Source organism: Vespa velutina, chromosome 1, assembly GCF_912470025.1.
Source record: "Vespa velutina chromosome 1, iVesVel2.1, whole genome shotgun sequence".
NCBI classification, from domain to species: Eukaryota; Metazoa; Arthropoda; class Insecta; order Hymenoptera; family Vespidae; genus Vespa; species Vespa velutina.
In genome coordinates, this window is record NC_062188.1 from 1,162,037 (window position 1) to 1,185,680 (window position 23,644).

Here is a 23,644-nt window from a genome sequence, read left to right on the forward strand (position 1 = left end):
TATCCTTTCCTCCTCAAAGCGATCTCGAGAGTTTCCATGGGATAGAAGGAAGAAAACGAAGAGAAGGAGGAGAAGGAAGAGAAGAAGGACGAGAAAGAAGGGAAGGGCTAGAAGTAGGAGGATCAGGAGGAAAAGGTGGAGGTGAAGAAGGTGGAAGAGAACGTCGAGTTGTGTTCGTTCAACCGAGAGATTGCTCCTCTTCCGCGGCACGAATTTTTGTCGTTGGAAAAGTTCAAGAAGGGAACTCCATTATACCCCGAGCAAATCCTCGATCGATGATCCCTTCCCTTTCCTTTTCGACGAATTACAAACTCTTACAAGTTAATTATACCGAGTGTGAGGGAATTTAGTTATTACCAGAAGATCATGTCACTCGAAGACATGATAATGAGACTACTTTTGAAAGATTATTTTTGACGTAAGGAAGGAAGAAAGGAAGGAAGAAAGGAAAGAAAGAAAGAAAGAAAGAGGAAAACAAAGTTAGTTAAAATACCTATCAAACTTTTCATAAAAAAACGTGTATCTATATATATATATATATATATATATGGACACGATCCTTAAGAAAAAAGATAAAAAAAATTCCAAGAGGAGAACTCTTGAACGATTTCAAAGAATACGAGGAATGCCAATACGCTATGCATACGTGTCTATGGAGGAGATTTAAACGTTGAAGAGAGATAGAAAGACAGGGAACGTAGAACTAGGGTTGGTGTTCATGTCTGGCATGTAACGTATGGCGGCTGCCTGTTCTCGGCAAACCTACCGTGAAACGTTCCATTCAATGGCATTTTGGTAACGGGTGGAGTGCGACGCATAGTCCACCTTACACTATTGGGACACTGTCGGAATGGTTGTTATCGAAGGGCAGAGAAAGAGAGACAGAGAGACAGACGAGAGAGAGAGAGAGAGAGAGAGAGAGAGAGAAAGAACGAAAGGGAAACGCACGTAGTGCGGCTACGATTCCGATTGCACTTTGGATTGGTAACGCTTTGCGGCCTTGCTGCGGCTTTAAACCGACCACGAATTTCGCCCTCATCTCTAAACGTAATACACTTGGGGCAAGGTCGCTCCTAGGAGAATTAACTCGACAAAACGAAAGGGAATTTCTGTTGTTATAATCTCCCCATATACTTATATATATATATATGTATGTATGTATGTATATATGTATCACAGTGATTCTCAATCCTTAATAACACTAATTTTCAAGTTAAAATATAAAATATAAAGGATATCTAAGAATAAGAACGTTGAACTCGGAAGAAGAAATTATTTCTTCTTAATGACCATCTAATATATAACCGAGTAATTCAAACGTGAAACTTTCAAATGTATTGCTCAGGGAAATCCAAAGGAGATCAAGGTCGTCGTGGCCCAGTTAATACGTTCGATCGTGCTTAGTACATGTAAATATATAGATATATAAACGTAAAGTGTTACGAAATCACGATAAACAGGTCGGCGATAATTGACACGCATTAACGAAGGAGGTTCCTCTATGCATCGCGTGTGTACTTCCTTCTCTTTCTTTCTCTCTCTCTCTCTCTTTCTCTCTCCTTCCCTCCCTTGATCTATCTATCTTTCTCAAGTAAGCGTGAGAGCAACCAGTAATGTGCTTGCGTAAGAGAACATAGGCTCATCGTCCACGTGCGTAGTACTCGTACCGTACACGTAAATAAATACATACATATGTGCGTATATATATCAAGCGTAATCGAATATCAGTGTGACCTTCATGAGTCTAGTCCGGGAATATAACATGCGTTTATCGTATTATTATTATTATTATTCCTCTTCTTCTTCTTCTTTTTCTTCTAATTCAATAACTTTTAGTATATTACGAACTGTGATATTTCTTTTCCCTTATGTATTATATAAATTCTCGTATACGCACACGCACACACGCATACAGACGACACATACATATGTATTTACCTACTGTCTTATCGAAATACGATGATTAATATTTTGTCAACCTCGCAAACGTTTATAAAACGAAAAATGAAAACGATTCTATAGAACGACGTTAAAAATCGTCAACTCGTTCGGTTCCTCTCTCTCTTTCTCTCTCTCTCTCTCTCTCTCTCTCTCTCTCTCTCTCTCTCTCTCGCCGTCTTCTTCGCTGTCTTTCTCATGACGTTCTTCTCTTGAAAAGCTGACAATTGCACTCCGAACGTTACGACGTTGTTTATGTTCCGTGGTTTCTCCTACGTTCTTTTCTTCAGTTTTCTCTCTCTCTCTCTCTCTCTCTCTCTCTCTATTTTTTTTTGCTAAACCAAGCTACTATCTTGACCAGTTTCCACCTAAGAAACCATCACCTCTCTTCCTTCCTTCCTTTCATTCCTTCTCTCTCTCTCTCTCTCTCTCTCTCTCTCTCTCTCTCTCTCTTCCTTCCTTCCTTCCTTGTCGAGTTATTCCACGTTTTCTTATCGTATGAAACGCCATAGTGAAACCACCAAGAAAAATGATCAAACGACAACGACAACGACCACGACAACGACAACTTTTCTTTCCTTTCTTCTTTTACGTTCGCGAGAGACTATCGAATTGTGTACCTTGAAATGGATAGTCGTAGGAAAAAAAAAAAAAAAGGAAAGAAAATAAAACGAGAGTTGAAAGTTCGAAGGATCTCAAAATCGCAAGAAATTCTTTTTAACGAAAAAAAAAGAAGAGAAGAAAAAAAGAAAAAATTCGATCCTACCAAACTATGTCTTTTTGACATGAAAATGATCAAACATATGAAAAATGATCCAACGAGAATGATGAACAACGATGAAGAAAAGTGGATCGATATTATCAAATTCGCAATCTCGTTAATGGAAAAAACAAAGAAAAAAGTAAAACAACAAAAAAAAAAAAAAGAAATTAAAAAGAGAAAGAAAGAAAGAAAAAAAAGAGCAGGAGGACAAAATAAAATATTAGATCGACGTCCTTTCGACGTCGTAAAATTCATTTCCATATTTTCGATGTATCGATAATGATATATGCGATTTCGATGACGGTAATACGACCTTTGGTACAACTGACGGTAATAAAAACTATGCTCACGCAGTAATATCAAATATCGAGTATCGGGATATAGACGAGCAAAAGTTATACGAAAAATATATGCATTAATAAAAATTTTCCAAGAAAAATAATATTTCTTGAAAAACGAATCGACATTCGATATTTACTACGATAACGTTAACGTAAAGAATAGGGAGTGGATCGGGAGTGGCGATGGTTGCGGGTGAAAGAGGTTAAGGTAGAAAATTATTTCTCCCAAGGGAGAGTACGATGGGAGGGAAGGAGGGAGCCATGGAATGATGGAAATGGGGACGGGAGAGATCGAAGTGAATACTTTTAATTAACTGACTACGTCAAATTAGATACGATAATTGTAACGCCTCTCGATCTCCTCGTTACGTTTCTATATTAAAATACAGAGTACGCGGATCCATATCGTTGCCCAATAATGTAGTACCAAAGGTACTACGTTATTAAGCTACTAATTCCGCTAATGAATAATCAAGAACGTGACACTGCTATTACGTGAAATCGAATAACTGAAAATTAACTGACTAATTGAAAACTTTACGAGTTCGATGGTGAATATTTTCTAACGATAAAAGACATATACCAAGGGAAATTAATTAGATAATTCGATAACTGTTATAGAAACTTTCATAATCATTGTTTATCGTTGAAAATTTAAAAACGTTGATAAACGATCGGCTGTAAGGAAAATATTTCTTTCGTTAACTCGTTTTGTTTATCTTATTTCTTATATATATATATATATTAGCGAAGAATTTTTGTCTCTCGTACGAAGACTCGATCTCAATCGATCGAACGAAAAGAGGATCAATCAAAATATATCTGTTACGATATATCGTGATCGTGATCGCGATCGAATATATTAGAAATATCCGTCAATCGTGGAATTCCGCGATACGGCGAAATATTATGATGACTCACCGTGTCGAGATTAAACAGACTCGAAACCTTCTTGAGGAATCCGTCTTGAGACTTCTTCTTTCTTCTGGTGGTCATCCTTTTGTTATCACTCTTGGCTTTAACTGCGCCAATCAGGATTCAAATTTAATCCACAAATAATCCGATCGTTCAAATCGAGCCGAGGCACATATTTATTTCACTTAATTCACACGAGCTCCGATTGAGTACGAAAACACAGTAGTTCAAACTAGAAAATTATAATTTTGTCGATACATATATATATATATATATATATATATATATATGCGCGCGCGTACACACACACACACATACACACACACATATAGATATATATATATCGATCAGATCGATTTTAAAATTCAGATCGAAGCCTCTTGTTGGTAGCTTGAACACGTCGAGAATGCATCAACGAACGTTCCTTCCTTTTTAAACGTGTCACGATTATTAAAGAATTTTTTCGTAACATATTAAACGGATTAGAAATGAAATTGGATTAAATGAAAACGAGCAGAGATTCGATACGCCTCGAGACTCTTCTTAATATCATTTAGAAGAGAAGGGGAAAAAGAGAGAGAGAGAGAGAGAGAGAGAGAGGGAGAGACCGGGAGAGGAGTGTAAAACGGTTTCGAAATCGCCCACACGGTGAAACGGTACACGCGATACTATCTCTACTCGTGTTGCAGCCCTAAGTCCTGAACACGTCGCGAGTTGCAGGTGGGTGTTAGTCTCACGATACATACGTCCGTGAAAGTGGAACGAGGAGAGACGTACACGAAAGTCCGCCGTAAGGACGAGCGCGAGTGAAAGAGAGAAGAAAAAGAGGAAACGAGTGAGAGTGAGCGAGTGAGAGAGAGAGAGAGAGAGAGAGAGAGAGAGAGAGAGAGAAAGGGAGAGAGAGTCAGGCAGCCGTGACCCCACGTGACTAGATCGTAATCCTTTTGTACACCCTACTTTTTTGTTCTTATATATAAATATATATATATATATATATTTTTGTTTTCCTTTCTTTTTCTTTTATTTATTTTTTTCTTTTCCTCTTTTTCTTTTTTTTTTTTTTTTTTTTTTTTTACGAGCAATTAAATATCAAATGACTCGAAGCCGCCTTTCTTCATACGACCTTCGTACGGAACTTGCTAATATTTAATTATAAACAAAAAAAAAAAAAAAAAAAAAAAAAAAAAAAAAAAAAAAAAATAGAAAAGATAACGATCGCTTAAGAAAAAATAATAAAATAATAAAAAACGTGAAATCGCGTTTTCTACTTGGCCTTCTTAAAGGACGATTCTTTTTCTTTTTATTTTTTATATATATATATATTTTTTTTTCTTTTTTTTTTATTAAGAACACTGTACTAGCAAAGGTTAGTAGATGCCCCCGAAGAAGAGAAAATAGTATATAACCGAGTACGACCGGTAAATTGCACGCCCTGGCTGATCGATCAGTGAAAGTACGCCGTATATATACATATATATATTTATGTATATATATATATATATATATATATATATATATATATATATATACATACCAACAAGTAGTACAACGTGGTCTTCTTCGCAGGTAGCCGACTATTGCAAGACTTTCTTTGGATAAGGGTATCACGAAAGTTGCATTCTACAATCCTCTTAGAAAATTGAGACGCGTTATTCGTAGAAATCGAGACCTTTCTTTCGATCTTTATTCTAACATAAATATTCATAGTTCGCTCCTTTTTAAATGGGCTTTAATAACATACCTATTGTATACGTATCTTACAATAACGTATGATTTATCAAAGTCGCATAAAGAAAAACAAAGGAAAAGAAAAAGAAAAATGAAGAGGGAATAAATAGAAAAAAACAAAACAGGGGGAAAAAGGATAAATAAAAGAAATCAAGCTAAATAAAAACAAAAAACAAAAAAAAAAAAAAAAAAGAAAAAGGTGATCAGGGAAGAATTTTCAACTCTTTTTTTTTGCAGCAAAAAACTCTGTTTTCTTGATTGAAAAGCTCTCTCTCTCTCTCTCTCTCTCTCTTTTCTGCATTTCCCTCTTTTTCTTTTTTTTTTTTTTCTCTAAACGAGAAAAAATTCGAAAGCTTTTACAGGTGACGCGACCTTTGCGATCGATCGATAGTAACGAAGGAATCGGGGCGGAGAGGCGGGGGGAGGGGGGAGGGGAGCATCCAAAACCTGATTCCTAGTTTCTTTTTCTTTCTTTCTTTCTTTCTTTTTTTTTTTTTTGTTTTTTTTTTTGTTTCAAGAACACCGATGCTTTTGGATCGCGTGAAAGTTGTAGTGATAGTAGTAGTATTAGTAGTAGGAGTAGTAGTAGTAGTAGTAGTAGTAGTAGTAGAAAACGATAAACGAAGCTACGGGTAGATAACTTCGTTGTAAGATATTGCTATCGGTCCTTTCTTCCCTTTCCCTCCCAACCCGTACCTTGAAACTTTCTGTACAAGTTTTACTACCCTCCGTGGATGGCAAACTTATCGCAAACTACGTAAAAGACTGTATTTAACGTGCGATATCGCTTGTTGTACAAATTGTTACAACGAAAGTATTAAGAAAATATAATATTATTGTTAAAATAAATCCATTGATCGATCGATTAATCGAACGATATAAAAAAAAAAAGGCGCGCTTGATTTAAACACGAGCACAGCTACTAGTTGAATCTAAACATTCATATATATATATATATATATATATCGGTCACGTTAGTCACACACCGTGTATATTATGTTATACCATAATACGAACAGGAGAACCTATTAGAAGTGTTAGCGATGCACGTGAAACTTAGAACAATGCGATTTCTCGCAACGAATGAATAAACCGGTAAAATGTAGTAACGCAATACTAACGCATACAAACGAGAATATGTACGCAGTATATATATATATATATATATATATCCATCTCTTTTGAGTCGTTACGGATCGAAAATATTAACGAAGATAATCTAAACGTTTCTATTATTCCTACGTTTAACAATTTAATCCTTCTGTCAACTTTTATAAAAGAATTATATATATATATATATTATATAAAATACAAAATAATTGATTAAATATATATATATACATATATATAAATAGATCGTTTAAAAATTGGAAGACAAGCTATTGAATGCTTTCAAATAGTATTATTATTATATTAATTATTACGAAATAAAAAAAAAAAGAAAAAAAGAAGAAGAAGAGAAAAGGGAAGAGGAGTATTGTCGAATAATTCGCATTGATTCGAGCGAATCATTTGAATTTCCCGCGCTTATGCGCGTTCAACGATTCCTCCATTCGCGGAACGTTTCTCTTGCAACGGTATCGTATCTTTTACAATAAAAAACAAAAAAAGAAAAAAATAAAAAACAAAAAAGAAAAAATAGAAAGGGAAAGAAATAAAAGGAATATAATTTTTGTGTGTCTGAACGAGTTAAAGCGAAAAGAAAAAAGAAAAAAAGGGACATGATGGTACCTTTTCGATGTTGTGAAATGAACTAACAAGGGAGACAGATATGTACATTCGTGTACATATATATACATATATATATATATATATATATATATATGTACTGTACACGGTTCTTCTGCTCGCAAGAAAACGTGCTTTATCGGTGATCGTAAAACGAGCAACCTCGTTGGCAGGAAAGACGACGGATAACCGCAAGTTTGCGTTAGTCGCGAAGACGGACGACGATGAAAAAATACACATTTACACGACGTAAATCTGACAGGAAGAAAGAAAGAAAGAAAGGAAAAAGAAATGTGTGGGAGGTATAAATAAAATGAATAAGAAAGAAAAAAAAAAAGAAATAAACAAATAAATAAATAAGTAAATAAAACAAAAAAAAAACAAAACAAAAAAACACAATTTCCACGTTGATTATTGCATACCCGACGTTATTTCAAAGCCACCAACCATACCACCACTTCGAGCATTGAATCCATATTAAAAATTTCTTGCTAGTAATTCTCTGCTCCTTGGAAGATACTTCCTCTTCTTCTTAGAAATAGAAAAAAAATCTATATATATATATAAATCTATATATATATATATATATATATATATATATATAAAATAAAAAAAAGAAGAAAAACAAAAAGAAGAGGAAAAAAGAAGAAAGAGAAAAAAGAAATGATTGTAGTAAGAAAAATTGTTTTTTCTTTTTCATAATTTCACCGAACTCACCCAAAAAAAAAAAAAAAAAAAAAAAAAAAAAACACTTTTGGAGAAATGATTTTCACATATGCACAGAGAGATATGCACTCCGTGATACCACCACACTTTAAACACCAGTATAAATACGACCAATGACGTATCGAGATAATGCACTTTCAACGTTTCCGGCCTGGTGAAAATCACCGGGGCAACACACGCGAACGTTCCTGCATTCCAACGATGAATACACGTATTATACGACGAACGTACTATATGTATCTCTATGTATGAATAGTAGGTAAGAAGAAAAGAGAGAAAAAGAGAGAGAGAGAGAGAGAGAGAGAGAGAAGAGAGAGGAGGAGCAAATAACGCTGCGCGCAGGGTCACGCACAAGCGTGCGCGCGCGCACGAGAGGTAAAGCTACAGAGAGAGAGAAAGAGAGAGAGATATATATAGAGAGAGAATATAGAGGGAAATATAAAACGAGAGAGAGAGAGAGAGAGAGAGAAGAAACTGTAAACAGGTAGTTGTTGGTGGAATTCGTAAGATGCAGCAAGCAACACTTAGGACGCCATATACTTTACAACGTGTCACGTGACTCACCGTTCAAAAAGCCTCCAAAATTCTGCTTCGTACGTTTCAATCTTCCTCTCTATCTTTCTCTTTCTCTCTGTTTAATTTTATCTTTTTTCTTTTTTGATTTTTTGTTTTATCGATCGATTATTTCGTAAATATTTTTCCTTCCTTCTCTTATTATTATTCCTCTTCTATATTTAAACACACACACACACACACACACACGCACACACACACACACGATTAGTTCGTTAAATAGTAAGAATCCGTAAGAATCGTAGATATTTTAATACGAAATGCCATCTTTCTCTCTCTCTCTCTCTCTCTCTCTCTGTGGGTCTGTGTCCGTCCTGTCCGTTCTTCTCAACAGGTTGCACTCTACTCCTCGTCTCTAACAGCCGAACGAGCACGAACGAGAGAAAGCGAACGATAGAGAGAGAAAGAGAGAGAGAGAGAGAGAGAGAGAGAGAAGAGAGAGAAAAAAAACGAATAACAGTAACGTATCCCGCGCGTTTCGAAGTTTAACCAAATAAGTAAGTACGTGAAATTTGGATCAAATAATTCCGGCTGTGTTTAACTGAAATAATATCTTTGGTGAACTTCGTTGAAATCCGGAATCGAATGAGAATGAGTTAACGGTATATCGTAAGATATCGTGTCGTGTTGTTAGTCGGTTAAAATTCAATGAAATATATATGGAAAATATGTTTTGAGAAATTAAACGAGATGAGATAGAAGGATGCTCGCGATGAAGACAACGAGGACGACGATGATAAGGACGAAGATAAGGATGAGGACGACGAAGTTGTAAAAGAAATACGTAGAACACGGGACGCACCGGTTGCGCGCACACGCAGGTTAGGTTAGGTTGTCATGGACGCTCTTCTCTCCCCCCCCTCCATCTATCCGATCCAGTACCACTCCAGCGGCACTTTACTACTACTACTACTACTACTACTACACTACTATACTACTATACTACTATTACTCCTCCTCCTCCTCCTTCTTCTTCTTCTTCTTCTTCTCCTCCTCTTTTCTCCCACACTATCGCCTTCTCTCTTACTCTATCTCTATCTCTTTCTTTCTTTCTCTCTCTCTCTCTCTCTCTCTCCTCTCTCTCTCTCTCGGCAAAGAACCGAATATCTCCGAAGTTGAACTCACAGAGTACTCGTCGAACCTTCGACGAGAGAAATAATTTTCTATTATTTTGCACTAAAATTTTAACCTATGTATACATATATATATACATATGTGTGTATATATATATATACTACGATCACCCTTCAGAGATTTGAATTCGAACGATACGAAAAGGAGAAAATATTAGGACGATCTTTTACGTTTTTATCACACGATCACTCGCACGACAATAACGCGGCGACGACAACGACAACAACGACGACAACGGCAACAACGACAAAAACAACGACAACAACGACGACAACAACGACGACAACGACAACGACAACGACAACGACGACGACGACGACGAAGGGGACCTCTCTTGCGCCGCTGTTGACGTCACCGTTCGGTGGCCGCCACCGGCATTCGCCGGAGGAATAGCCGAGACTCGGCGAAAACGCACGAACGAACACGATTCTCCCGCTCGGCCAATGACGAACCGTATCGAGGAGTCCCGAATGACTGTTAAAAGCACTTACTAACTGTTCGAATAACATTAGTCCTTATTCTAGAACATTAAGTCCCTTCCTTTAACTCCCCCACCACCCCGCCACCGCCGTCGTAGTCATTGTCTATTACTCTACCGCCAATTCAAATATTTATATTATTTTTTCCTTTAAACGTCTCGTGGAAACATATTTTTAAAATTCTTTAAGGAACGAACAAGTGACACGCGAGAGATCACGCTAATCCGTGGTCATATTATTATCTATGATCAAACGATATCAATTGTATTCGATACTTGTGATTTAATTCATTGAAAATGAAATCTTTATTATGATTCCCGTATATCGTTTCGAAGGAAATGTTTCTTCTTCTTTCTTATCTTTTTATTTGTCTTTTTTTCTTTTTTCTTTTCTTTCTTTTCTTTCTCTCCTTTTTTTTTTTTTTATTAAATATTTTTTGATAATTATTATTCCTTCGTCAAAGGCAGCAAATCGATAGGGCCACACATCGTGCATTATTATTTTATGCGTTGGCGATATCGATCGTACTATTATTTTCCCATCGCAGGCATCGACTTTCTTGCTCTTTTTTCTTTCTTTCTTTTTTTTTTCTGTTTTTTGTTTTTGTTTTTCTTTTTCTTTCCTCTCGGCCCCCTTTATTTTCTCTTTTCTTCTTTTTTTTTTTTTTTTTTTTTAATTCGCGATAACATTTCGAGATCCAACGTCGTCTTTTCTTTTATAATTGTTTATCTCGGATCTTTAACAAGCCAACGTGTTAGTGTTTGTCGTAACAACGACATCGTTATTTTACGATAATGCATCAATTACGTCGACGTACGTTAGCTTGTCCAAAGAGAAAATTCGCGAAGAAGAAAATAACCCGAGGGCGTTATCGTAGATAGAAACTTGCAACTCTTCGATCAGATCGTCATCCTTTCGAAAGTTTCGTTAAGTATGAGGAAAAAGAAAGATAAAGAAAAAGAGAAAAGAGACGGACTGGTAAGGATATTTGAAATTCAACCGTGGTGAAGTTCGTGAAGCGAACGGTCGAATGATTGCAGAGGAACGTCGGGAACCAGTTTTGACCAGGGTCACGGGGTGCTCAAATTTAGTCAACCAAAGCCGGAATGGAATTCATTACGAGGCGAGCGTGAAAAATGCCCGTAAATTTTTGTACTCGATAAAACGTCTAAAAAAATAAATCTCACGGATTTATCATATGAAAAAGAATATTTATATATATATATATATATATATATTTGTATTTAAAAAACAAAATTATATATACACTTAGGTAAAAAATACGTATACATATTTGTATTAAAAAAAAAAAAAAATATATATATATATATGCATATAAATTTTTTGTTGAAAAAATCTATGAGACAAAGTCGAAGGAAAGATCTCTTTTGGATCTTTTTTTCTTTTTTCTACGTTATTTTACATCGAGAATATAGCTTACCTGCTTCTACGCTTTTATACCGTCAAGTAAAATAAATATTTACCCACGATCCGATCTTACCAAATATGTTTTCTACCCGCGAGCGGGAAAAAGTAAATAAGTAGTACTTGCCTATTTCTTACGACTTACAGTATTCGTACGAAAGAAAGAAGCCCCAAAGAAAAATGAAAGGAAATATATATATATATATATATATATATTGATCCTCTTTCTTTTCCTTCTTTCCCCCTTTTTTTCTTTTTCATTTTTCCTTGTGTTTGTGCAGTTCCCCTTTTGATGATACCTAGCAAATTTTTGATCGTCCTCTTGAAAAACAAACACCGCGAGCAAAAGAGTAGACCCGGAATCGTTTCTTTATTTTTTCCAAAAAACGATGGACGCGAGCCGTGAGCCTGTTCTATCCATTGCCATCTCCTTTTACCCTCGGGGAGGGGGGGGGGGGGGTCACAAAGCTGTGACCTGGAAAACTTAAACGAACCCCTTTTTAAAAGTACGACGAACGAGCCAATTTCCACGGGACAAAATGTCCTGCTTTTACTCTTTCCCTTTCCCTTTCTCTTTCTTTTCCTTTTTTTTCTTTTTCTTTTTCTTTTCTCTCTCTCTCTCTCTCTCTCTCTCTCTCTCTCTCTCTCTCTCTCTCTCTCTCTCTCTCTCTCTCTCTCTCTCTCTCTCTCTCTACCTCTTTCTTTTTTTCTCTCTATCACCAGTAATACCAGAGAGAAATTGCACAGATGAACGAGAAGTAGTTACCTTTACTCTTTTCCTGATGGTCTTAAATGTAGAAAACTTTGCATTTTCCTAAAATGACTGTCCCACAAATCTCACTTTTATCGAACGAACGACTCACGACCGAGAAAATTTCTTCATAGCTCGAAGCCACGCTTATGCAAATTCATTACTCTCGTAGGTTTGTCGTTGGATACGTTAGATGTCATAGAAATGCTCGATACGTTAAAAAAAAAAAAAGCAAATACCCTGGCGTATGGATTTATATACAAAAAAAAAAAAAGAAAGAAAGTAACCTCGTTATCGAATTACAAAATAATCACACTTAAAGGGCACATTGATTTATGAAAAAAAAGAAAAGAAAGAAAATGAAGAAAAAAAAAAAAGATCTCGTTATCGTATTAAAAAAAAATTATGGTTAGAGGGCACATCGAGCGACACCTATTACGTGGGAAGTGCACTTTAACGACGGTCGATAAAGCAGTCACTATTGCACCGGATGCAACGTGCATGCACTCGTTAACACGCGAGTCTCTCCCTTTCTCTCTCTCTCTCTCTCTCTCTCTCTCTCTCTCTCTCTGTATGCATATATGTGTTTGTGTGTGTATGTATATATATATATATATAAAATATATGTGTACGTGCACACATTGTATTTGTTATCGCATCTGATCTTCGACAAAGTGCGAGACGAAACGCTAGAAGCGCGTTATTTAAATGCGGCCCAATAAATCCGCGGGAAAATTTAAAGCACGATACCGGTAAAACTCGTGCAAGGTTCGTTCGTACGTGTATGTATCAGTATCACCGTTTGCCAGCGATTGCTGGCTTAATACGTACGGCCGATTAATTATCACGCAGCTCACGCAATTACGCGCGATAAATCGCGCTGGTGGGGCGCGCACGTGATTTAAATTGCACTGGATTAATTTTGCTTATCCGACAAAACGTTATTTACGCCATACTATGGCGTATTTGTTGTTTTACCAATGAATACTCGAAGACGTTATTCGTTTACGTCAATGTGAATACGCGTATGGTCCGTCAAATGCAAACGCGAGTACTCGTTCGTGTTTTTGTACGTTTTCATAAAGAAATGGCTATGGAGGGAGGGGAGGAGGGAGAGGGGGAATAAAAACACAAAAAAAAAGGAAGAAAGAAAAAGTACAAGGAAATACGAGAACGAGCGAAGCCTGTAAAATAAAATGACAGGACGAAAGAGAAATAAAATAAAATAAAATAATATGAAATGAAATGAAATGAAAAACAAATAAGAAAAAAAAAAAAAAAAAAAAAAAAAAAGAAAAAAAAAAAAAAAAAAAAAAAATGAATGAAAAACGAAACGACCATTTTTTTTCAGTTTATTTCGTGTAACACAAATTATGGATGGTTGCTAGTAGGAAACAAGGCGAAGGAATGTAATTAGTGGTGTCATATATATATATATATATATATATATATATATATATATATACAATGTACATATATGTATGTGCGTGTACGTATTTTCAGTTCCGGCGTTGTGCATGCCCTTCTTTCTTTCTTCCTTTCGCAATTTCATCGTCCTCTTTCTCCTTCTTTTTCTCCTTCTCCTTCTCCTTTTCCTCCTCTCCAGTGGACCAGTAGCCCTGGTATTCCACGACGACGGCCTAGTAATGAGAGAAGAGAAAACACACAAAAAAAAAAAAAATACACGGAACGAAAACAGGAACTTAGCTAGCGAACACCCTAGGCTAATCTCTCGTGCCTGAAGTGGCTCATTTGCGGCGAAGGACGAGAGAATTTCTCTCTCTTTGCGTGTACAACGAGAGAGAAGAAGAATGTAGAGAAAGCGAGAGCGAGAGAGAGAGGGAGAGAGAGAGAGAGAGAGAGAGCTAGATAAAGAAAAAGCGAGAAAAGGAAAACGCGAACGAGAAGCTTGAGATTGTGGTAGATTTAATTAATTGGCAGTAATTGGCACCATTCTTTTTTTCTTTATTTTTTTTTGTTTTTTCTTTTTTTTTTTTTTTTTTTTTTTTTCTCGTGCTCAAGCCCTTTTACACGCGTTAGTCCCATTTAACAAAGCTTTTAGGTTTTCCCCAAGGAAAAGTGTGTATATGTCTATTTGTGTGTATGTGTGTGTGTGTGTATACGTAATTGTAAGTCACGTAAATCATTCGACGGTACTTTATTTCTTGATATAGATACCGAGATACGTAAGTATGCAAATAGGTCAGTTGGAAAAGTAATCGAATATTTACAAACGAAGAGTTTCATCGACTGTTGGACTTATAGAACGTTTGATTAGATCTAAAAATTTAAGAAATTTTATCAAAACGAGCAATAACTCCATCCTTGTTTGAAGGATCAATGATTCTTTTTCAACGAACGATCGAATCGAACGTATTACTTTGTTAGTTAAGAAATCATGTTCGGTTCGATCGATTGGAAATACTTCGATAAAATTAAATTCCTTCTTTTTCTTTTTTTTTTTAACTCACCCTTCTTGCTTCGAGAAAAAGAGAGAGAGAGAGAGAGAGACATCCTCGTTCGGATACTTTATAAAATTACGACTTTGATGAACGTTTCGCGACAAGTAGATACAAGGGGTAAATCAAGTAATAGAAGGATGGGAGGGGAGATAGGGTAGTTGAAAATTCTTCTGAGAACGAAAATACATATTTAAAAAAAGGGAACCAGGTTATTCTATCCTAAATAGTAGTCGTCGATCCAAAGCGACGACGTTGAAATCGAATTAAAATCGTAAAAGGAAGGAGGCCTCGTCGTGAACAAACATTTTGCGAGTCTCGTTTAAAAAATTTAAATGGTTAATTCGATAAGCAACGTTCCCATTTGCCCATCGGGACGATCACGTCAATGTGAATACTTTTTAAAAGTTTCAACTTGATGCACATACTATCGTACATCCTCCTGTGCCTCGTGAATATTTTTCCTCGTGAAAAATATTCAGAGGAATAAGAGATTAAGAATGAACGAAGAAAAGTGAATAAGAAAGGTTAGAAGGGTATTGAGAAATAGGACGACGGATGGAATTAAGTCAAGCAGGAAATCATGAATATCACTTTTTCTTTCTTCCTCGTTCGATATAGATCCAGGATTAGATCAACGAAGGAAAATTAGCGTTCGAAGAACGATCGACTATGTAAGATGAAGAATGGGAGATCATCGAAGGAAGAAGGAAAAAAGAAAAGTGAATGAGACAATTACGAGATAAAAGAAGGAGAGAAAAAAGAAAACGAATTAATAAGCCTTAATTCGTAGATATCATTTTAAGTTATCACTCGTGATTAATACACATTTCTACGAGGTTTTCATTTTGAATATATCTATCGGATCTCTCGCGAAAGTAATTCTCAAGGACGCGAAAGGAATTCTTTTCAAACTTAAACTTTTTCGATAAGAACCTTTTATTTTGAAAGAAGAAATCGTTGAAAGTCGATCTCTCGTTACGGAACACTTCGAATATCGGGTATCGAGTTTCGAATTATACGATGACACGATAAAAATAACATAAATAAACGAGAGTGAGTGAATGAGAAGGAGAGAAAGAAAGAGAGAAAGTGGTTGCTTATTGGAAAAACTCGAGGAAACCATCGTCATCCCATCTTTTTTCTCTCTTTCTCTCCTCCTCTCTCTCTCTCTCTCTCTCTCTCTCTCTCTCTCTCTCTCTCTCTCGCTTTGTATCGAATTTTTCACCAGTTTGCGATCGTTTTATCTGCCTTTTTAGAAAGCTCTTCAGAAAACTTTTGCGGGAAATCTCTAATAATCCTTCTGTCCGATAAAAAAAAAGAAAAGAAGAAAAAGTTAGCATAACACAAAAGTGTAGAATGAAGAGTGACAACAGTAAAAAGCGCAAGCAAGACGACGAAGGACTTTTCTACTGGCACGGCCAAGAGGAAAATACGAGAAAGTGCCAAACGAAATTTCGCCGCGATTTGTACCCTCTCTCCTCCCCGTCTATTTCTCCTTTAACCCCACCGAGAGTAAAAATGGAAGTTCGAACGTTCGGACATTCGACCGGGCTTTGTCAAATCCCTATTGAGAAACTTTTATGGAAATCCGTTTGGTGATTCGTTGTCATGGATGCATTGCTGAATACTATTTTTCGAATAATATGTTGAAAAAAGTTTGATAAAAATGTTCGAAATATCATCTGCCTCCTCCTTTTTTTTCGTTTCCCTTCGAGCGAGAATGAGGAAAAAAAAAAAAGTAAAAAATAAATAAATAAAATAAAATAAAACAAATTTAATTTTATTCCGTCCATTTGTTATCTTCCAATTCTAAGACGATCATGCATTTGATCGTATCGATCATGAACTCTTTATCAGAGATTGATTGACCTTAAAGGGGATTAAATAATCGATGGAATAAAATAGAAGATCAAATAGACAAATAGACTGGGAGCAGGTAGAGCAGTTTAAGAAAGAAAGAAAATAAACGTATGTATGTATATGATCAATAACGCATTTATCTAAAATATCTAAAATAGATAGGATTTTAATTGACTTCATTCATTACAACTTTCTTTTTTTTTCATTGATTACAGTTTATCGTTAAAAAAAAAAGAAAGAAAAAAAAAGAAGAATCTCCAAAAATTTGCTTTTAAATGGCTGCAGGAGCGGGATGGGAAAATGTTATCGGTTTATTGTACAATGAGAAAGAGAGAGAGAGAGAGAGAGAGAGAAAAAGAAAAAAGAGATAATTCGAACGAACGTCAAAGGAAAATGAGAAAAGCGGCAAGTTCGAGAGAAATGAAGGAAAGAAGAGTAAGAGGAGGGGAGAGAGAGGAGGAAAGAAAGAGAGAGAGAGAGAGAGAGAGAGAGTTAGTGAAAACGTCGGTATTGTGTGCATTTTTTTTCATTCTTCTTGTCTTTTTTTTTCTTTTTTTTTTTTTTTTTTCTTCTTTACAGAGCTTTTCACCGATGCGCCGCCAGTATTGTGGGTATTCGATGCAAGATTCCGATGCGCAGCAGGTACTTTGTGAAAGGATCGAAAGAGCCATCGAAGACAATGGCACGGGGCCATGGTGCTCGAAGCAAGAACTTATTGACCGGAAATCGATCCAATCCTTTCTTCCTCCTCCTCCTCCTCTTCCTTCACTCTCTCTCTCTCTCTCTCTCTTTCTCTCTCTTCATCAAGTGACATCGACACCCCCCTCCCCTTCCCTCCCCGCCCCCACTGTGTATTGAGTTTCAATGGTGCAATGAGAATTGTCGATAACTTCGAATAAACGTAGATCAAGATAACGTTTTTTGTTTCGCAATTTAAGTGAGCGTTTTAATCCTGACTTTTCTCATTTCGATCTCACTCGAATAAAGATTTTATTAATCGTAATGATATTTTTTTATTTTTAATTAATTATCGGTCTCTGCGCTTTGGAAATTCAATGAAAGAAAGAAAAAGAAAAAAAAAAAAAAAAAAAAAGAAAGATAAAAAGAAGAAAGAAAAGAAGAGAGACAGTGGAAACAACGTTGATATAAATTTTTCAAAAACCGTAGATTAATGTAAGTTCGACGTTAAAACACTTTAAAAGACGATAAAGCACGAAAGAGAAGAGAAGCTTTTATTTAATCACCCTTGGACGTAGCTCGAACTCCGTTCACCTTTTAATAGGTAGAACGGAGAGTCTAGGTGGAGTTGTCTATGTTGTATGGCCTTACTTCAACGTTATAGGGGAGTTTTAACGAATCTTTTAAATTCACGTCTCTCACGTTCACCAGCTGTTTAAACTCACTAAAATTACATGCCTCTCCTTTTCTCTCCCCCCCCCTCTCTCTCTTTCTCTCTCTCTTACCCTTTCGTTATCTTTCTTTGCCATAATAATTTGAGTTTCTATCGTAACTTACGGTTAAACGAAAGTCTCCTATAAGCGATTACCTTTTGTATCATTGACCGTGTAATTATCATTGGATTTGCATAAAATTGATAAAAAGAAAAAAAAAAAAAAATAAATGGCGAACGAGTTATCAAACGCATTAACTAAATTCATAAACCTAAATCGATCGTTTCAATTTGTTCATCGATTATTTCAACGAATATCAGATTGGATTTTTTCACTTCTGTATAAAAAAGCAACGTAAGCAAGTACTTACATGAGTTACGTTCGTTCGAGGCTCTTTCTTTTTTTACACTTTTTTTTTTTTCGTTTTTCTCTTTTCTCTTTCTTTTTTTGTCCTGAATCAATTCGGTCGAAGAAAGATATCCGAAGGAGGAGGAAGAGAAAACAAAGCTTAAAGGAAGGAAAAAAGCTGTCGAGAGTTGATAACGTCGTCGTCGTCGTCGTCGTCGTCGTCGTCGTCGTCGTCGTCGTCGTCGTCGTCGTCGTCGTCGTCCTCGTCGTTGTCGTTGTCGTCGTTGTCGTCGTTGTCGTCGAAGGGAACCGTTTTAAAATTCATCGCTCGTTTCTCAGACGTTTAAGCTCCGTCTCCCTTAACCAGCAAAAGCAGCAATAGCCCTTTCTCCCTCTACAAATCTCTCCCCCTCTCTCTCTCTCTCTCTCTCTCTTTCTCTCTATCATTCTCTCACACTCACTCGAAAGACGATATTCTTGGTTTGTATCGGCGTATCAGTGCGAGACAGAGCCCCAAGGCGAAGGTAAACCCGATTAGACGGTACACTAAATCTCATTCAAGCCAACGCCGCCATTGTTAAACTGCTTCTCCCTTTTCCTCCTTCCATTCCCTCTCTCTCTCTCTCTCTCTCTCTCTCTTTTTCTCTCTATCTTTCTTGCTCCTTCCTTAAACTCCTTCAAGAAAGCGAGTTTCTAACCACGTTGGATTATCAAACGGTCGTCCTACGGGAATTTCTCTCTCTCTTTTTCTCGCTCTGGATAGTTTGGCACATCGTACGTGTAAGATTGGCCCTTCTTTTATATATCTAGGTTACTTTACGAACGGGAAGTCGATGTAGCTCACGATGAGCGGAACAGAGATAGAATGAGAGAGGGAGGATCGAAACGATAAGGTAAGATGGATCGCTCGGCCCGTTCGCTGGTGCCAACTCGCAATGTGCACTTCCTTAGGCGTGAGTACGTTACCGATAAATCCGTCGTTTGCATAATCGAGGAAATCGCGGTTTGCCTTTTCCTCTTCCTTCCATCCCCATCCCTTTACCTCATCGCATGTCCATCCCTCCTCTCCTTACCATCTGCCAACATCTCTCGAGCTGTCAGAAGAGTACCCTGATATCGAAGGAAATGGATTATCTGCCGATACCCGACTACGGTGATGCTACAATATCGATGATGTCGAACGATTATCAAAAGAGGAAATTTCAAATGTACTTGTAGATGTGTGTGTGTATGTGTGTGTGTGCGTGGGTGTAGGGTGGATGGATATGCGTGTGTGTGTGTGTGCATGTATTCCGCTTATCTCGAAAAATTTGTTATATCTTGGGGGAAGGACTGAAGGACTGCAAAAAAAATTTTTTTACAGATTTGTCTGATATGATGGATGACACTATCATATGACGTCAATACTTTCTTTTCTTCTTCTTTTTTTTTTTTTTTTTTTTTTTGATCGTAACTCAAACGGTGGGAATAAATTTCTAAGTCAAATTCATTCTCTTTTCTTTTTTTTTTCTTTTTTAATGGAATCGTACATTTTTCTTTTCATAGTTCTATCGCATTCGTTTAGACAAATTCAGCGACGTCCTATACATGATCATTTAAGTGTATATATATGTATATATATATATATATTAATTGGATTTGTAAAATGATTTAAATAAATTTGTCCTCTTAGAGTTCGTAGCAATGTAGTGAGAGAGAAAGCGAAAGGAAAAAAAAAAGAAAATTGAATAATAATAAAACTAAAGAATGATCCAGGAAAGTTAATTTACCCGAGTTAGAAGATGCAAGGAGAAGTGAATGGTAAGATCGATTAATCTAATCTAGAAACGCGTCATCATGTCATGCGAGTTTCCCAGTTCCGGTAAATATTTTCCCAACCGACGAACGATGTTCCCGTCGACTAATCGCGAAAGCTTTAACGGAGAACCGGAGCGTCCCGACGCGTACACCCCAGACGTTTTCGCTCTAGAACACTTGCCAACCATAACGTCATTAAACCGCAACACCGGTAATAAGGACGAGACTGAGTCGGTCTCAGAGCTCGTACAAAGCACTGCGGATGGCAATGAAAAGACGAAGAAAGAGAGATAGACAGAGAGATAGACAAAGATAGAGAGATAGAGAGAGAGAAGGAGAGAGAGAGAGAGAGAGAGAGAGAGAGAATATTCTCCGAGACTCTCAATTGTACTACTAGTTACTGCTACGAGTCTCGTAATTTCTACGAAATTTTCGCTAACTGCTCTGTGCTTTTAAGAACACCGGACGTTCTTCTTGTTCTTGTTCTTCTTCTTCTTCTTCATCAATTAAACATAGTTCCTTCATTTTCTCTAAATCTATGTAATTCGTGTAATTTTAATATAAATTAATGTTCGAGCATAATATAACAACTGACGCACGTCCATTATAGATAAAATATCATTAAAAAGGCATGCAGTTAAAACGCAAATATATACATACAAATAGAGATAAAAACACGAACATACGAACGCACACACGTCGTTAATTAATTTTCCAACAATGAAAATAACTCATCCCCGTCCATTAAAGCTCTCGTTTAATGAATAAAGTTTATACCATGCCAAGTTACATGCAAAGGCAAAGCTTCGTTCGAAAAAAAAGAAAAGAAAAGAAAAAAAAAAAAAGAAAGAGAAGTATTAAGGAGTATTCTCGAAAAAGCTATAAAGCTTGGGTTTAATTGTCGAAGAGGGGAAAAAAATAATAAGAAAAAAAAAAAAAAAACAAACCAATTTCCTTTTCGAAATTTTAAAAGTATCACTCACCTGATCGCCGTCGTGTCCCTGCCAACTGTCGTGGCTCTGTAACAAAAAGAAAAAAAAAAAAAAAGAACGTTCTATATAATTTCTTGAACCAGTCATCTCTTTGTGTAAATTATTCACACAAAATGTTGGAAGTATCAAACCGACGTAGAAAAGCCGTCGTTTTAAATATTTGATAAGATGGGAAACCAAGCTCGTTCCAGTTACAAAAGTCTAAACTGCTAATTATTCGCACCTTCGTTAATACGTTCTACGTTAATTATTAATAAGTAGACTTCTAACAAAGTGTATAAACGACGATCTAAACTCAGTCGTACATTATGAGGTACCATCAAGTGAATGTTAAATACACATGCATATATATATATATATATATATATATGTATGTATGTATGTATGTAATGTGCTCGTCGACTTTCGAATTGGTGTTACCGATAAAATACATTTATATATTTTCGCGATCGTTTTCACATACGGTTTTCTAAAAGAGAAAAAAAAGAAAAAAGAAAGAAAGAAAGAAAAAAAGAAAAGAAAAAAAAGAAAAAAAAAAAAAAGAAAAATCATGCCCGATAGTGATAGAAATGAATTAAAGGATGATAACAGTTATATTTGATCTTTTTTTTTTTTATCTCTCTCTCTCTCTCTCTCTCTCTCTCTCTCTTTCAGGTAATAGCAAAAGGGATGAGAGTTAACAGGAATCCCGGAGTTTCCTGTCATCCTCTTCGTCTGACTTGCTGGCCAGCTTGCTCGAAAGACAATAGTCCTTGGTACAATGGTGGCACGTCGAACACGTGCCATTGAAGGGTCGAAATAGGAGAGGCTGCCAAGGAGGAAAACGACAGCCTCCAATATGTACCAGATCTACACTTACACGTACCACCTATCTACCTAGATATGTAAGTACTCGTATAGCTATACATACATATACACATACATACATACACACACATATATATATATATATTTATATGTGTATATATATATATATATATTCGCAGAATGATCACTCGCGTATTGACGACTATTATTTGAAAAAGTTATAGTTTTCGTGTTAACAAAAGCTTGGGCAGTTGGTAGACATTACGAACATTTAATGTTCTTAACGATTAATAGAATTAGAAAATGATAAACGAAAGCTCGATATTTCCTTATCAAAGATATATAACAAATTTTCGTCTTTCATTCTCATTCAAGAATTTATTTTAAATTTTATTCACGCACGTTCATCTTTTTCTTTTCTTCTTACGTTCTTCTACGTTTTCTTTCGTACAACATCTTATTTCGACTTTTGAAAACTTGAAAAGAGAAGATGAAAAAAAAAACAAAGGGAAAAAGAAGAGGAACAACAAAAAAATAGGAGAAAAGCAATCAGACAATAATTTTCAAATGTGGCGTTCATCATTGGCCGACAGAGAAAGAAATTCGTAACGAATTTTATGCGAATCGATTTTACGCCCATACGCACGACATGAACCAAGCATAAAATGAACGCGCTCCGACGTGGTTATGAGCGCTCATATTGCTATCATAAATCTAACAAGGCGAGTCACATTAATCCTACGAACGCCTATACTTCCAACTTCGAACGACACCCGATGTTCCGATAAAACACTCCTTCTTCGTGCTTTCTAGATTATTTGGCACTAACCTCCGTATGATTTAATTGACCAACGACATAATGATTTTAATATACGATCGTTTCATATTTCTTAATAGAAACGTTCTTTTTTATCTGAAAAAAAAAAAAGAAGAAAGAAAAAGAAGAAGAAGAAGCAGATAATGATGAATGATATATTCGTATACTTTGTGAAATATCGATGAAGATCGGGAATGGATCAAGAGAACTTGACTTTCATTAAATCTTAATCAACGAATACTTTCAAAGTTGACGGATTTTAAAGAACCATCGATTGATGTATCCGACGTGAAAATTATCTCTTCGAGAATTCCTCTATTCATCGAACTTAGATATCTCTAGCTGTATAGTATCAAAATCCCATTACAAGACGTGGATGTCGATTCTCGGTGGATTCCTAAAGATATATATATATATATATTTCTAGAGACATATATCATATATATATATATGAGAGAGAGAAAGACAATAATATCGATATCAATTTCACGTTGTCGAGACGTTGATGAGAAAAGAAACATATAGTACACCATATACGTAATATATTCTTGAAGAATATTCTTGAAAATACAGACAAGAAGAAAATAAATGACCGATAAAAATTAAAATCGTTTGTTTCGATAGTATTGATCGTCTTTCGATATCGCGTTAGTGAAATTTAACGGAGAA

General features: G+C 36.1%; 1 protein-coding gene and 1 long non-coding RNA gene across 15 annotated transcripts in view; one reads left to right on the plus strand and one right to left on the minus strand.

Annotated features, from left to right (window-relative positions):
• Nucleotides 1-23,644, minus strand: part of LOC124950721 (disks large homolog 4-like) — a 265,077-nt gene that overhangs the window by 125,767 nt on the left and 115,666 nt on the right. For all 14 annotated transcript variants that reach the window (XM_047497901.1, XM_047497986.1, XM_047497937.1 and 11 more), the window contains one exon: nucleotides 21,343-21,378. In XM_047497901.1, the coding sequence (XP_047353857.1) occupies nucleotides 21,343-21,378 (36 nt within the window). The remainder of the gene's footprint in view (nucleotides 1-21,342; nucleotides 21,379-23,644) is intronic.
• Nucleotides 1-23,644, plus strand: part of LOC124951086 — a 40,898-nt gene that overhangs the window by 7,603 nt on the left and 9,651 nt on the right. Inside the window, exon 2 of the long non-coding RNA XR_007101516.1 lies at nucleotides 22,006-22,235. This is a non-coding gene — a long non-coding RNA (uncharacterized LOC124951086). The remainder of the gene's footprint in view (nucleotides 1-22,005; nucleotides 22,236-23,644) is intronic.